The 17,348-nt window shown below is 41.0% G+C and overlaps 1 protein-coding gene across 8 annotated transcripts in view; it reads right to left on the bottom strand.

The window, feature by feature from the left end:
• Window positions 1-17,348, bottom strand: part of UNC13B (unc-13 homolog B) — a 253,576-nt gene that overhangs the window by 222,422 nt on the left and 13,806 nt on the right. For 3 of the 8 annotated variants that reach the window (XM_060609386.3, XM_060609383.3, XM_060609382.3), the window contains exon 1: window positions 11,151-11,483. The exons of 1 other annotated variant lie outside the window; for it this stretch is intronic. In XM_060609386.3, coding sequence (XP_060465369.3) covers window positions 11,151-11,172 — 22 coding nt within the window. In that variant the 5' untranslated portion in view covers window positions 11,173-11,483. Of the gene's footprint in view, window positions 1-362; window positions 530-790; window positions 1,129-11,150; window positions 11,810-17,348 lie in introns of those variants that run through there. 4 more of the 8 variants (XM_078436711.2, XM_078436710.2, XM_060609385.3 and 1 more) reach the window with 4 other exon arrangements.

The following is a 17,348-nucleotide window of genomic DNA, read 5'->3' as shown; positions in this document are numbered from 1 at the left end:
AAAATCATGGCCACAAATTTTAGTCTTAAATGTGAGAAAGCATCTCAACATAATGGATTTCTTCACATCATTAAAAAAAATTATCGAGCCTGTAGGATTAACATGTAAAAGTTATGTATTAATGCCTGTGAAATGGTTTGATAACCTGGCCAAATGCTGAGAACTAAGGGCCATTCAATTCTCTTTTTTTTTTTAATATCAGAAAAAATTACTAGGAAAGTAAATTGGTAGATTTTGGAAAACTGTTTCATATTATCATACACATAACCATGACCCAGAAATTTTAATCCCAGATATATATACACCCCTCTGAAATACACACAAGGTAGGACCAAAAGATATAAATGTAAGATGAGAGGCACCTGGGTAGCTCAGTTGGTTAAGTGTCCGATTTCAGCTCAGGTCATGATCTCACAGTTCATGAGCTCAAGCCCCACATCTGTCTCCCTGTTGTCAGTACAGAGCCCACTTCAGATCCTGTTTCCTGCTCTCTCTGCCTTTCCTCCACTCATGTTCTCTCTCTCTTGCTCTAAAATAAACATTTAAAAAATAAATAAATGGTTAGATGAGGAAAAAATGTCCAAAGACAAATAAATTGTAGTATATTCATACAATGAGATACTACACAGCAATTAAAATTGAACTATCGGTATATGCATCAAGTAGAAACATCTGACAAGCATGTTAAGCCAACAAAACCAGTCCAAAAGAAATACTGTATAATTCCATTTATGAAAAGTTCAATGTCAATTACATCTTGGTTTTTTAAAAAGTTCAAAAACACAGGTACCTGGGTGGCTCAGTTGGTTAAGCGTCAGACTTCAGCTCAGGTCATGTTCTTGTGGTTTGTGAGTTCAAGCTCCAAATCAGGCACTGGGGCCCACGTTGGATCTTAAGTCTCCACCTCTCTCTCTGCCCCTCCCTGCTTGCAGGTACACGTGCTCGCTTGCGCGCGCGCGCGCTCTCTCTCTCTCTCTCAAAAATAAACATTTTTTTTTTTAAAGTTCAAAAACAAGCAAAATTCTATGCTCAATTTTCCAGTGAACCTAAACATGCTCTAAGAAAATGAAGTTTACTAAAACAACAACAACAACAACAAAAATAAAAACAAAAACAAAAAAATAAAAGAAAATGAAGTTTACTGGGGCACCTGGCTGGCTCAGTGACCACTGGTCTCAGTGATTAAGAGACCACACAACTCTTAATCTTGGAGTTGGGAGTTCATGCCCCACGTGGGGTGTAGAGATTAAAAATAAAATCTTTAAAAAATAATAAAATATGGGGCACCTGGGTGGCTCAGTTGGTTGGGCATCTAACTTCGACTCAGGTTATCATCTCATGGTTCAGGAGTTCAAGCCCCACATCAGGCTCTGTGCTGACAGCTCAGAGCAATGGAGCCTGCTTCAGACTCTGTCTCCCTCTCTCTCTGCCCCTCCCTTGCTCATGGTGTCCCTCTCTCTTTCTCTCTCAAAAATAAATTTAAAAAATAAAATGAAAATAGGGGTGCCTGGAGTGATTCGGTCAGTTGAGTGTCCTACTCTTGATTTCAGCTCAGGTCATGATCCCAAGGTTGTAGAATCGAGCCCTAAGTTAGGCTCTGCGCTACGCATGGAGCCTGCCTAAGATTCTCTCTCTCCCTCTGCCCCTCTCCTTAGTTCATGCTCTCTCAAAAATAAATTAAATATTTTTAAAAATGAAGTTTAGGGTGCCCTGGGTACCTCAGTCAGTTAAGCATCTGACTTTGGCTCAGGTCATGATCTCACTGTTGGCGAGCTCGTGCCCTGCTTTCTCTCTCTTTGCTCCTCATGGGATTCTCTCTCTGCCCCTCCCTCACTTGTGCCCTCTTTCTCTCAAACAAAATAAATTAAATGAAGTTTATTAAAAAAAAAAAAAAATACCACCACGCCTAGGTGGCTCAGTCTGTTAAGCATCCAACTTTGGCTCAGGTTAATCTCATGGTTCCTAAGTTCACGCCAGGCATCAGGCTGTCTGCTGTCAGCACAGACCCCACTTCAGATCCTCTACGCACCCCCGCCCCCCCACCATCTCTGCCCCTCTCTCTCAAAAATAAAATAAACATTTTAAAAAATAATAAAAATAGGAGCCCCTAGGTGGCTCAGTCGGTTGGGCATCCTACTTCAGCCCACAGCTCAGGTCATGATATCACAACTCGGGAGTTCAAGCTCCTAGTTGGGCTCTGTGCTGACAGGTCAGAGCCTGAAGCCTACTTCTGTCTTTCTCTCTCTCTCTCTCTGCCCCTCCCCCACTCACGCGCGCGAGCACACATTCTCTCTCTCATGTAAATAAACATTAAAAAAAGTGTTTTAAATAAAATAAAAATTAAAAATACCAAGCTAAACTACTCTGCTGTTACAGTCAGATAATGTTAGCTTTGGGAAGTTGAGAGGAAGTAATGATTGACAGGAACACTAAGAAGGCCATCTGAGGTATTAGTGTTCTCTCTCTTGACCACAGTAATGGTCATGTGTATGTGTTCCCTTTGTGATAATTCAGTGAGCCATACACCTAAGATTTTTGTACTTTTCTGTACATATGCTACAAATCAAAAAAGTTTTAATATATAAAGAGCAAATCTTCCTTGACCTTTAATAATGACAGTCTACAGGACTATATAAAACATTCCCCAAACTTAAAGAATCTTACTTTAAAAGTTAGAAAAACTAGGGGCGCCTGGGCGGCTCAGTCAGTTGAGCGTCCAACTTCGGTGCAGGTCAAGATCTCACAGTTTGTGGGTTTGAGCCCTGCATCAGGCTCTGTGCTGACCGCTTGCTCAAAGCCTGGAGCCTGCTTCAGATTCTGTGTCTCCTTCTCTCTCTGCCCCTCCCCAGTTCACACTTTGTCTCACTCTGTTTCTCAGAAATAAATCACTGTAAAAAAAAAAAAAAGTTAGAAAAACTAGTGCAGTATCTCCCACTCCAGTAAGAACTTATTCTGCTTATCCTAAATCAGACCTAATAGTCCTAATAAATTCTGGGTTTACCTAAGAAAGGAGATCTTGGGTTTGGGGTTTTGTGTGTGTGTGTTTGTTTGTTTGTTTGTTTTTAACTTTTATTTGCATTTATTTTATGCTGATTTACTCCCACCCTAAGTTTTTGTTTCTTCAGGGATAGCTTTTTCTTCTGCGCAATCTCCTCTTCCGCTTTAGGAACAATCTACTCTTCTTAAGGATCATCTCAATGTGGCAGGGAGAGCTCATGTATGAGTTTAATCCAACCATGATCTCTATAAATTCTGCATCTCATCTTGAGGCTTTGTTCACTGGATGTGCTCAATGATCAGAGAATCTACACCTAATCCTTAAGTTCAGCATTACTCTCTGCATTTTTAAGCATATGCAATAAAAATTCACTACTTTTTTTGGGCCACCAACGCTGTGTCCAGCCCCACTGTTTGGCCTGGGCACACCTACCAATTCCACCATTGTAGCCATGGACCAGCACACGTTGCTTCAGTAAAGTTCCATCTTTCAGGTACTTGGTGGCTTTTCTGATATGCATACCCTTGATGGCCTGGGCAGTTTCATTTGCGTTCTTAAAGTGAACATGAAGATTTGAACCTCCTGATTTGCATGATTTTGTAGGGTTTTCTGGGTCAAGGGAACAGCGAACCATTTTCAGAGATCACCTCAGGCAGCTTACAGGAAGAGAGAAGAAAGGAGAGGTTTTAAAACCTATCTAGATTCTGGGGCTCCTGGGTGGCTCAGTTGGTTAAGCGTCCAACTTTGGCTCAGGGCATGATCTCGAGATTTGTTAAGTTTGAGCGCCACATCAGGCTCTGCACTGTCAGTGCTTAAAATTCTCTCCCTCTCTGCCCCTGTCCCACTCACACTCTCTCAATAACTTAAAAAACAAAAACAAAACAAAAAACCTATTTAGATTCCTAGGACTCTTATCTACTATATAGATATGCATCATAAACAGGCAGAGAGAAGGTAGTCAACAAATATTTACTAATGACAAATAGCCCAAACTTTAAACAAATTCACATAGCAAAGTCTAAGATACATAGCACAGGCAAAATCCAATTCACTGGCCCAAAGTACAACTTCCAGAAATCCCACTTTTAGAAACTAAGAAATTACAGAACATACTGCTTTTAAGGACAAGAACAATTTATGACAACAGCTATCCGTGGCAGAGGACATTGGTCCTTCGCCCTTTTACTGCTGCCCGGTTCAAAATTTCTTAAATTCCAAACAAGGAGTTAGCTGAGGCAGATGACAATGTTAGGGGAAAAAATAAGGTGTAAAGAAAATACTTGACCAATCTGCTCTTATACCTAAAAATTCTAAAATCATTACTATTTCTACCTTCCACAGTGGCAGTAAACCAAAATATATCTAAGGTCCCCCACAGCCTAAAATTGACCTACAATCAATATGTGTCCTGAACGTCCATCAGAATTCACTAAGAGTTTCCCAGTATTATTCTTTCAGTCAACTAGGTAATCAGTGATGATAAATATAAGTTTTTTTTAATTTTTAAGGTTTATTCATTTTTTCAGAGACAGAGCGTGAGTTGGGGAGGGGCAGAGAGAGACGGAGACACAGAATCTGAAACAGGCTCCAGGTTCCGAGCTGTCAGCACAGAGCCAGATGCGGGGCCTGAACTCACAGATGGCAAGATCATGAACTGAGCTGAAGTCAGACGCTTAACCAACTGAGCCACCCAGGTGCCCCTAAATATAAGCTTTTCTAAGGGTGAGCCAATGTAACAGACTTGGTATACTTCTCATCACTAGTGGTATTATTTTGTTCTGACTGACTGATTTTATTATTTGAGAGAGAGCATGTGCAAGCAGGGGAGAGGGACATAGGGAGAGAGAGAAACTTAAGCAGGCTCCAAGCTCAACACAGAGCCTGACGCAGGGCTCGATCCCACGACCCTGGGATCATGCATGACCTGAGCCGAAATCAAGAGTAGGATGCTCAACAAACTGAGCCACCCAGGCTCCCCCTATTCTGTTTTTAAAACACAAGTAATTCATGTTCAATATGCAAAACAAAATGTTTTTGCAAAAATACTTCTGGAAGTGTATTTTTTTTTTATTTAAATTCTAGTTCATTTACAGTGTAATATTAGTTTCAGGTATACAATATAGTGATTCAACACTTCCATACCTCACCCGGTGCTCATCACGACAAGTGTATCCTAAATCCCCACCACCTATTTAACCCATCCCTCAACCCAATTCTCTGGTAACCATTAGTTTGTTCTCTATAGTTAAGAGTCTGTTTCTTGGGGTGCCTGCGTGGCTCAGTCGGTTGAGCGTCACACTTCGGCTCAGGTCATGACCTCGCAGTTTGTGAGTTCGAGCCCCGAGTCAGGCTCTGTGCTGACAGCTCGGAGCCTGGAGCCTGCTTCAGATTCTGTGTCTCCCTCTCTCTCTGACCCTCCCCCATTCATGCTCTGTCTCTCACATAAACAAACATTAAAAAAAAATTTTTTTAAAGAGTCTATTTCTTGGTTTGCCTCTTTTCCCCCCCTTCGCTCATTTGTTTCTTAAATTCCACGAGTGAAATCATATGGTATTGGTCTTTCTAGGATTTTGCTTAGTATAATGCTCTCTAGCTTTATTTACATCATTTCAAATGGCAAGATTTCATTCTTTTTTTGTGGCCAATATTCCATATTATATATCTCCACATCTCTTTATCCATTCATTGATCAATGGACACTTGGGCTGTTTCCATAGTTTGGCTATTACAGATAGCACTGATATAAACATTGGGTGCATGTATCAATATGGAAGATAATTTTAAAATAGTACAAAGAAGGTCACCTGGGTGGCTCAGTCATTAAGCATCTGACTTTGGCTCAGATCATGATCTCACGGTTGACAAGCAAGAGAGCCCCGCCTCAGGTAAAACACGGGAGGGATATTTTCATATTTTCTTTCCTTCCTTTCTTTCTTCACCTTCCTTCCTTCCTTTCTCTCTCTCCTTTCTCCCTCCCCTCGCCCCCCCCCCCTTGGATTCTCTCTCCCACTGCTCCTCACTCACTTGTACCTCTCTCAAAAAATAAATGGTACAAAAAAGATTTAAAAAAAAAAAAAAAAGACAAGTACATGAAATCACAGGTCAAACTTAAAAGCTGAGGTCTTTGGTCTTACTGGTAGGCATAAAATATTACCTATTGGTAAAGACCTGCCTCTCATAGAAGATGCTGATCTGAGATGATGAGGCATATGATTTGCTAATGGGTCCGGCTGAGTGTCATTATACCAAGAAAACAGCAATGAGCAAATCACACACAAAGTCCAAGAGGAAAGCTGATAGGAGATCTCCAAATATAACAAAACCACATACAAGGATGTTCCTGGTAGCATTGTTATAGTAGCAAAATGAAAAAAAAAAAAATTACATCCATCAATATGAAATTGGTTGAATTATATATGCTTGTAAAATGGAATACTCAGGGTGTCTGGGTGACTCATTCAGTTAAGCGTCCAACTCTTGATTTTGGCTCAGGTCATGAGCACCCCTGCCATGTGCTCGCTCTCTTCTAAAATAAAATAAACTTTAAAAAAATGGAATACTCTGTAGCTATTAAAAAGAATGATTTAGGGGCGCCTGGGTGGCTCAGTTGGTTAAGCATCTGACAGGTCATGATCTCACGCCTTGTGGGTTTGAACCCCATGTCAGGCTCTGTGCTGACAGCTCGGAGCCTGGAGCATGCTTCGGATTCTGTCTCCTCTCTCTGCCCCTCCCCTGCTCATGCTCTGTCTCTCTCAAAAAGAAATAAACATTAAAAAAATTTTTAAAGAAGAATGATTTAGATTCATAGAAGGTGATAGGAAAATTAAGTTTTTTAAAGAGGGGAGTATCGTATAATTCAGTTGTAGATTGTATATATTCATATGTAATGAAAATTTCTAGGATATTCAAGAAACAGTAAAGAGTAGTTACCTATAAGAGAACAAGGACTAGCAGAGTGGAGAACTTTTTACTTTCACTTCACATCCTAAACTGTTTCAATTTATCATGCATATATACCACCATTACAATAAAAAAAATGAAAGCAATGAAAAAAAAAGTTAATGGAATAATGGTAGTGGTAGGAATATGATGATTTTTGTTTTCCTTTTTATACTTTCTTGCATTTTCCCAATTTTCTTTTTTTTAACGTTTTATTGGGTTTTCTTTTAATGTTTATTTTTGAGAGAGAGCACAAGCAGGGAAGGTGGAGAAAGAGAGAGAATCCGAAGTAGCCTCCACACTGTCATGGCAAAGGTCAACACAGGGTTTGAACCCAGGAACTGTGAGATCTTGACCTGAACCAAACTCACTCAACTGACTGAGCCACCCACTCGACTTTCCCAATTTTCTATAATTAACAATGTATTGGGGCACCTGGCTGATTCAGCTGATTCAGTCAGAAGAGCATATGATTCCTGATCTCAGGGTACTGAGTTCAAGCCCCACACTGGGCATATAGATTACTTAAAAATAACTAAAAAAAAAAAAAAAAAAAAAAGCATTAGCACATATTGCTTTTTATATCCCCAAAACTATTTTTTTGTTTTTGATTTAACAAGTGTAACTTCTGGCTCAAATGAGGGAGGGGGATTCATAGCTCAATTATAAATACTGTGGCAATTACAAAGAAATATGGAAAGACTTCATTCTCAAAATGAGTATCATTTGTTTGGAAAACCTATCATGAACACCTAGATGCCAAAAGTTAAAGAAAATCCTTGATTTAGCTTACTGGAGTTGCTCATGTGGTACTAACCCCTAAGGAAGCAAAGAGATAGCAGTATTATGAGGAAGTTGTGCCAAATTTTTAAGGAAGAACTAAGTGAATTCTATGAAAGGATGTTTTCTTAAAATTTATCAAGTCCTGGGCCGCCTGGGTGGCTCAGTTGGTTAAGCGTCCGACTTCAGCTCAGGTCACGATCTCACAGTCTGTGAGTTCGAGCCCCGTGTCCGGCTCTGTGCTGACAGCTCAGAGCCTGGAGCCTGCTTTAGATTCTGTGTCTCCCTCTCTCTCTGCCCTTTCCCCACTCATGCTCTGTCTCTCTCTGTCTCAAAAATAAATAAAAACATTAAAAAAATTTAAAAAAAAAGTTATCAAGTCTAACCTCCCACCCAATGTCGACATCTCTTTTAGAACACCCTTACCACTCAATTTCTACTTAAAATATCCTAAGTCAAAAAAAAAAAAAAAAATCCTAAGTAGTCCATTGCCTTCAAGAACAACTCTAATTGTTGGGGCACCTGGGTGGCTCAGTTGGTTGAGTGTTCGACTTCAGCTCAGGTCATGATCTCGCAGTCTGTGAGTTCGAGCCCCACGTCGGGCTCTGTGCTGACAGCTCAGAGCCCGGAGCCTGCTTCAGATTCTGTGTCTCCCTCTCTCCTTGCCCCTCCCCTGCTCATGCTCTGTCTCTCTCTGTCTCAAAAATAAATAAAAACATTAAAAAAAATTAAAAAAAAAAAAGAACAACTCTAATTGTTAACATTCTTCCTTACATTACACTAAAATCTAGCTTCTTATAATTTTCAATCACTGGCCCAGCTGTCCCAGTTCTGTTCTCTGGAATTAAGTTTTTTAAACAATTTTTATTATCTTCATCTCCCTCTGTAATTGTCTCAAAACTAAATCTCTCAATTCCTCAAATTGTTTCTACACCCTTCATCATTCTAATCACTTTCCTATAAAGAAATTCTAGTTTCTCAATGTGCCTCTTAGAATCAAATACTCCAAATGAACACAAAATTCCAGATCTGATCTGACCACTCTCATTACCTTCTTTGTCTGGGTCACCATAAACAGTATAAGACTAGTTGCCAGGCAGTATACAATTCATTGTCAAATTAGTGGTACTGTTCATACCACAAATGATTTATGTTTAAAGGAGTTCAGAGGTTAAAGAGTGTAAAGGAGAAAAAGACCACGGTGGACAGGAACTTAGGAAGTTTTCAACAACAACAAAAAGGTAGACTCTAAGTCGAGAAAGGAATAATACATTTTTGATAAGCAGAAAATTCAAAAAGAATATTTTTGGGGGTACAAATGCAGAACAGGAATGAGCAAAGTTAGTGCTAGAGCTAAGTATCTGCATAAGAATAAGCAAGAATACAGGGCCAAAAAGGAGAGCCCTTAACCTGTAGGCAATAAGGAATGATTAATGAGTTAGATCAAGAAACTGACTTCTTTAGATGTCTGGGGATAATTAAATACCAGTTTGCCAATTTCTACATCAGTTTTTACAACTGTTTGAACTTTGACTACAGGGAAAAAATCTCTAATTCAATTCTACTCCAAGATGAACTGAAATTGAGTTATACAATATCATTACACAGGCTTATCTCATAATATGAACAACATTCCTATCTGCCAAAATATAATACAAGGAATATCATTTTAGAAAGATTTATTTTGATCCATTTCTGTAAGTTTCCCCAGAACGAATACTTTACCATTTAATATGAATACTTCTCTACAAGGTAGCTACTTGTTTCAGTAATTAATAATCTTCAAGATCTTCATTCAAAAAACAATGACCTGCTGGCCTCCAATCCCTCAGGTTCAAAAGAAGAGAGACTCCACTAATATAACATGAAAAAGGAAAGAAGAGGTTAGCTAAATAGCAGAATTTCTAGACAATGAAAGTTGACCCATATTAGAACAAATGAAAATAGCAGCAGCTCCTTCTCTGAAGTTATTTAAATTCAATTAAATAGGAATTTCTGGTTTAATAGTGTTCCTGCCTAACGTGTCTTTCATAAAGACTAGCATTGTAATAAGGTATGGCAGTAGGGATTTTAACTGTCCAAGGGACATTGCAAAACCCAACCTCTCCCAAATCCTGCTACTCAACAGCAGGGATCTAAAGGAATAAATAGATTCCCAGCTGCTGAGAGAAAACGTCTTACTAAAAGCAAAGCAAAATTCTCATTAATGAAAAATCAACCATGAAGAAAAAAAATTGTCTCGTAATCCCTGGAAATAGCCAAATCCATTTTGGGTTAATGCAGATTTAACAAAAACAGAGGAAGAGAACAGAGCAAAACAGTTCCCTTCGCCAGTAGCTGAGGGAAACACCTATCAAGGAAATCACAAATAACAATGCTTCTAATCCACTGAGCCAAAAGAAATATGAACTCTATCTAGTGAACAGTACCAGGAAAATGCCCTTGTAGATAAATTCTCCCTCTCACCATCAAGCCACCTTATCCTATCTTGTTCAACACCATTATGATAGGCCATAACTTGAATTTTCCAAGATCAAATTCAATGGGTAATCCAAACCCTGTTTTTTCTGATGAGATAATCTCTAAAATCACAGTCCTCACATGCATGTATTTATTCAAAGCCAGCGTTGAGCTTCTGTATCAGGCACCAGGAATACAAAAACCAGTAACAAACAGTCTCTACCCTCACGGAGCTTAATCCATGCACCTTGCCTCATCTTAAACCCCAAAGCTCTTGCCTTAAAATACCTTCTTAGAGGGGCCAACTGTTCTCAGTGAAAAAGCAATAAAGGCCCTTTAGTTACTGTAATAAAAGCTAATGAATATACACATAAATCATACGTCTTATGTTCGCTCCAAAAAGGAGAGAAGACAACACAACTTTCCAAGTCGAATATGAGAATAAACTTAGCCTATACAAAGAAGCCGGGAACGAGACAAGCAACAGAGGGGTGCAAGCGAAGAAATACACTAGAAGAAGGGATGTGACCGCTGTACCACATTGCGTTCAAACAACGATAAAAAGAACCTGCTACTAAGCCGCCTTTAGTTTCACGGTGCAGGGAAAAGGAAAAAAAGAATGGGAGACTGCCTACTCTTGAACCAACTATTCGCGGTCACCTAGCTAGTCCACTCTCACTAGACAAGAGCGCCAGTCACTGTTTAATAGGATCTGGGCCTGCCAGCCAACAACTCTGTCACATGGCCACTGGAATGGAGAGGTTAACAGTCCCTCACGTGAGAGTGAGGAAAAATAAGAAAGAGTGGAAAGAACTCTTTAAATGTTTATAAATGAGTTAACATAATCTACCCCCGAGGCACGGACGAGAAGTGAAGTTTGGAAAAGGTGGTACAGCAATGCCCACTGGAAGCTTGCGGGGACCCTTCGGCGGCCCGCGTCTTCCTCCCACCCTGCCACAGTCCACACACTCACCGCGCACACAGAGCAGCGACATGGCCGAGGCGCTGGCAAACCGCCGCCGCACCCGGCAGCTCCCTCTTTCCTCTCAGCAGGTGCCGCGGCTGTTCCCGTAATCGGCCCCACAGGTCTGACCTCTCCACATGGTCCCCGTGACAGGCAGCGTCCCGCCGCTCCCTTGAACCCGCTTCAATTCTCAACGTCTGACCGGACTCCCGATAGCTGTGAATACGGGCAAGCAGGCAGGAGACTGGGCGCGGCACCGCGGCGCCATCGCTAGGAGGCAGGAGCTACCGGGACTCTCTCCCACCCCGCCTTCGCCCCACCAGGAATCCGGAGAGCTCCTAGAAGGAGCCAACCCGTGGCGCTCCGCCTCTCAGCCAATCAACTCACGCCTAGTCCGCCGACCCCTCCTCCCATAAGCCCATAAGAGGTGGGGTTTCCTTCCTCTTTCCCTACATGCAAGAAGACAGCTCCTCCCTCTAATAAGGCTTGGAACTGAGAGGGCGGGGCTTCCCCACACCTGTGTCAGGAGATAACTGATGCCCTCTGCTCCTCCCACGTGGACAGAGCTCCCACCCAAGATTCTTTTGATTGAAGAATGTTCATCGGACTTCTTTAAAGAGTCTATCCATTGGAGCCCACCGAGCACCTACTTATGGTAATTTAACAAGATCGTATCACGGGCAAGTTTTAATTACCAACTACAGAAAAAAAAAAAAGGAAAATAACTGAGTGAGCATAAAGTAAAATGTTTGGAGACTTCAGTTCTGTTTGTTTTATTTATTTTTGAGGGGGGCGGGGGGGGGGGACAGAGGAGCCAAAGCGGGCTCTGCACTGACAGCAGCAAGCCAGATTTGGGGCTCCAACTCACCAACCATGAGATCATGACCTGAGCCAAAACCAAGAATGGGAAGCTTAACCAAGCCACCCAGGCACCCCTTGGAGACTTCAGTTCTTATCTAGATCTTGTTTCCTTTTAAGCTTATTTATTTTGAGAGAGAATGCACAAGCAGGGCAGGGGCAGAGAGAGGAGAGAGAGAATCCCAAGCAGGCTCCTCACCATCAGCACAGAGCCCCACAAGGGACTGGAACTCACGAACTGTGAGATCATAGCCTGAGCCGAAATCAAGAGTTAGACGTTTAACCACCTGAGGCACCCAGGCCCCCCTAGACCTTTTTTTCCTGCATGCTATTGTATCTCCAATGTCTATAATAGTACTTGGGACGTAGAAATCAGTCCGTAATATTTACTGAATGAAGGATAGAGGGAAGATAGGCATTTTAAGCTACGACTTCTGGTAAGATGACATATGCACATATGAGGAAGTGAAAAAGACCAGAGCAGAAAACATGAAGACCCGTAGTATAATGCACAGATCCAACACCCCCTCCATGCCACAGTTCTGATTCAATTGGTTTGGGCTAAGTCTCAAACTATTTTTAAAAGCTCCCCAGGTGGGGGCGCCTGGGTGGCTCAGTCAGTTGAGCGGCCGACTTCGGCTCAGGTCACGATCTCGCGGTCTGTGAGTTCGAGCCCCGCGTCGGGCTCTGTGCTGACAGCTCGGAGCCTGGAGCCTGTTTCTGATTCTGTGTCTCCCTCTCTCTGACCCTCCCCCGTTCATGCTCTGTCTGTCTCTCTCTGTCTCAAAAATAAATAAATGTTAAAAAAAACATTTTTTTAATAAATAAAATTTTAAAAAAAAGCTCCCCAGGTGATTCTAATGTGATGCCAGGGCTGAGCACCATTAGAGGACATGCTTTCTAAGGTTTCAGTAGCCCAGCTTGGGTGTCAGCATTTGCAAGCTCTTGGTCCCATAGGATTCTGCCTGCTAGACCCAGGGAGTGTCCGTCAATCTAACATGGTCTTTGCCCTCCAAAAACAAACCTATCAGATGATTTTTCTCACTGGAAAAGTTGCTATGAGAAAGTGACCCTCCAAATGCTATGAAAAGTTGCTATGAGAAAGTGACCCTCCAAATGCTATAGCAAGAGCCTAAAAAAGACGACTTGATCTTCCTAGTGCTCACCCAAATTTGGAATAATAATCCTGAGGAAGATTTTGACCAGGACACTCAGCCAGCCCACTCAACACAGATGCTGACCATAAAAATAATGGGCATTCTCTGGGCTGCTGGAGGTTGAACTACCTAGCTATTTAGCCCAGCTGTTCTTTATAAAATTGTGAAGCGCATGAACTTTGAAGCCAGTCAGATCCACCTGGTGTATTATCTATTGTCATGTAATAAACTACTCCAAAATGTAATGGCTTAAACATTTATTATCTTATAGTTTCTGGGTCAAGAATCTGAGTAGGGCTAGATTGGATCCTCTGGTTCAGGTTTTTTTACAGACTGCTATCAAAGCGCCAGCTTGATTGCAACAGGATCCACTATCAAGCTCATTCATGTGACTGTTAGCAGGACTCAATTTCTCTTCAGCTATTGAACTGAAAGCCTCAGTTCCTTATTGGCTATTGGCTTGTCTCAGTTCCTTGTCTGAGACAAGATGGCTGCTTCATCGAAGCATTCAAACTGAGAAAGCAATAGAGTCTGCTAGCAAGATGGAAGTTACAGTCTTTTTAACATAATCACAGAAGTGACTTCCCCTAGTTTTTGCTGTATTCTATTCATCAGAAGCAAGTCACATTTTAGGGAAGAAGATTACACAAGGAAATGAATATCACCAGGAGCTGCCTCATTGGGGCAGCCATCTTTGGGGAACCATCTCAGAAATCTGCATACCATACCTAGATTTGAGTCCTAGCTCTGATACTTGTGACCTTGGGCAAGCTACATGGCCTCAATTTCCCAAAGAATAATGATAGTAACTACTTTATAAGATAGTTTCGAGGCTTAAATGAGGAACTGCATTTAAATTACCTGATGCATGTCCAATACATGTTTGTTATTACTTGGGCTGTGGATACAAAGGGAGGAATGTGGCTGGGAGGTAAAGAGAAGGTAAGCAGAGCAAGGGTCACTGTCTAAAGGTTGTGATGAAAGCTCTGAGGCATCCCAGTTTCCCAGTTTAAAGTTCAGAGGAAAAAGGCAATGAGGTCTTCTTGCCCTCTAGACACTTGACCAGGACCATTTATACTCATCAGCAAGGTAAGTGTATCTTCAGAAGCAACTCAAACAGGGATAGAAAGCCAGTCCTCCATGCCTCAGTCTTCATTAGTGTTTCCAAGTACAGTACTTGAAAGTTCTCCAGCATTTGGAGTTTACATTTGTGTTTAGCTGGCAGGTAGCTGAGAGCTAAGACTCTAAAATCCAGTAAATGAGAGGGAAGGTGAGAGGGATCAAGGAAAGTAGGTAGTGAAGAGAACCTAAGAATCTCAAGAGGGTAAGACCAAAACACCCAGGTTTGGCATTGTTGCTGCCTCTTTGGGAGGCCTCAGGCAGAAGAGAAAAGGGGACTGGGTAAGAACCCTGATGCAGGGGTTCCCTCTACCAACTTTATGACTATCTTTAAGCTATTCAACAAGGTCATTAAAAGTTTACTCTTTCTACAAGTTCCTTATCCCTTGGGAAATGTCTCCCAATGCCTCCATAGAGAAATTTAATATAAATAACTAAATTAACAAATATTTATTAAGTGTTTCTTAGCTCAGTCTTAATGAAAGGAAAAAGTAAACAAAGCACTATCCTTTGTTTACTATTCCTAACAAAGTTACTATCCTTAAATAGTTTATAAGGTGATAGGAAAGGTCTGTGAAAGAATAAGGAACTAAACTAGGGCAGTAAATATGGAACTGAGGGGGAAGAAAAGGGACAATCCCTTTAACACTTCTCAGTGTTACGGAACTAATGTGATAGAATTTGGCACACAATGACTATGAATACAGTAAAGAATATCCTTTCTTTAGTAGCAAACCATTGGATGAGAAGGCAGGGGGAGAGAGGGAGAGAGTTTTAAAGTCAGGTTGACTGGAAGGATGATGCTACAGTTTTTACTGATAGATAGGAAATCAAGGATGCATAGGTTCTGGGGAAAGATGTTTCCTTTTGAACACATACATTAAGTTTGAGATTGTGTGGTATATTCTTGCAAATAAATGCATTAGATGATGTGGAACTGAACCCTAAGCAATTAGTCCAAGCTAGAGACAGAGATTTCAATCAATAAAAATGTAACTACTTTCATCTCCATTTTTTATAAAGAAAATGAAGCAAAACTGGAATGCAGCCTAGCTGCATCTTTCACCAGAGCTCAAGCCGTTAGCCATAATGCTATATTGCCCCTCAAATAGTAGAGGAATTCAGCAGAAGCTGTGGAAGGAATCAAGATAAGCTTCACAAGAGAAGTAGCATGTGGAGGAGATGGATCTCAAAGCATGGATAAACCTGAACATGCAAATGTGGAAGAAAGGGTATTTCATATACAGAGAGTAAGTTGCATGAAAAAATCAGGAAATGGACACATTGAATCTGTACTGGCATTTAGGAGTAAGCTGCAAAGAATCTGAGAGTTGGAGCCCTATGGTTGTCAGGAGACTATATAGAATGAGAAAGGAACAAAGGTCATTTATAGAGAACGCCTACTTTTAAGGAGTAGGAAAAAGAGACAGAAAAGGACTGGTCAGAGAGGGAAAACAGGAAAATAAACAAATCACCTGTATAGTGTTCCAGTATAGATCTTATCTCATTGAAGAGTAATTGCATACCTATCCTTTCTTTAGACACAGAGCTCCTCAACAGCAAAGGATGTATTTTCTGTGTCTTTATCCCTAACACATAACACATAGCACACCTGGTAAAGGTGTCCAAAAAAGATTTCTTGACTAATCGAATACATAAATGAATTCATGAATGAGAATGTTTTAAGGTTTGGTTGTTGTCAAAGATGAAAAAAAAAACCTGGACATTAGTCAAGTGATTAGGACAGATTCAATCAGTAATATACTATTGCAATAGGGAAAATAGTCTAACACAAACTGAACTCATCTTCAATTTGTATAGAGGTAACTGGACGTTTTAAAGGGAGAATGGAAAAATAAAATAAAATAAAATAAAGGCAGAATGGAGGGGCGCCTGGGTAGCTCAGTGGGTTGAGCATCCGACTTTGGCTCAGGTCATGATTTCACAGTTCATGACTTTGAGCACCACATCAGGCTTGCTGCTGTCAGCATGGAGCCTGCTTTGGATCCTCTGTCCCCTTCTCTCTCTGCTCCTCCCTTGCTTGTGTTCTCTCTCCCAAAAATAAATAAAATATTTTAAAAAATAAATAAAGGGAACATGAAAGAATAGGGTGAAAGTTCATGAGAGGGAGCTCAGAAGAGTCAGAGAAGTTATAAATTCCAAAGCAGCAAACCTAGAGTAGAAATGTTATTCCCATGTTTAAAATTCATGACTTAGCCTGGCATATTTGGGGGTGGGGGTTGTTTTTTAAAGATTTTATTTTTAAGTAATCTCTACACCCAACGTGGGGCTCAAACTCACAACACTGAGATCAAGAGTCACATGCTCTTCTGACTGAGTCAGCCAGGCGCCCCTAGCCTGGCATATTCATACTGTCAAATGAATAAAATTCCACTGTGGGACTATATTCCATGAAAATAATTCAAATGAATGGGAGATAATGTGTGCAAGGATTTGTACAGGATTATCTAAGTAGTGAAATCTGAAAATCAGAATGCCAAACAATTCAATGAACTCTAATAAATCAGTTTATTCATCACTATCAAGTAATTACTTAATATTTATGAATAGCACTGTAATCTTATACAAATGGATAAACATCAGGAGAGGAGGCCATACCAGAGATATAGGTGTTAATGCATTCAAGAAAAATTTATTGAGCATCCACCAAGTACTACACATAGTGCTACAGGTACAAAGAGGAACAAGACATTCCTTCAAAGAATGCAGTCTGGGGATAAACAGACTATGAATAGTACTATGATCATAGTTAAATTTTTTTTTTCCACGTTTTTTTATTTATTTTTGGGACAGAGAGAGACAGAGCATGAACGGGGGAGGGGCAGAGAGAGAGGGAGACACAGAATCGGAAACAGGCTCCAGGCTCCGAGCCATCAGCCCAGAGCCTGACGCGGGGCTCGAACTCACGGACCGCGAGATCGTGACCTGGCTGAAGTCGGACGCTTAACCGACTGCGCCACCCAGGCGCCCCTATGATCATAGTTAAGAGGAAGAAGTGGGTTGTTTGCACATGTAACCTGGAGGTTTCAGAATTGTTTAAATGCTGAATAAG

Source organism: Panthera onca, chromosome D4 (genome assembly GCF_046562875.1).
Source record: "Panthera onca isolate mPanOnc1 chromosome D4, mPanOnc1 haplotype 2, whole genome shotgun sequence".
NCBI lineage: Eukaryota > Metazoa > Chordata > Mammalia > Carnivora > Felidae > Panthera > Panthera onca.
This window is presented reverse-complemented; position numbering and strand designations above follow the sequence as displayed.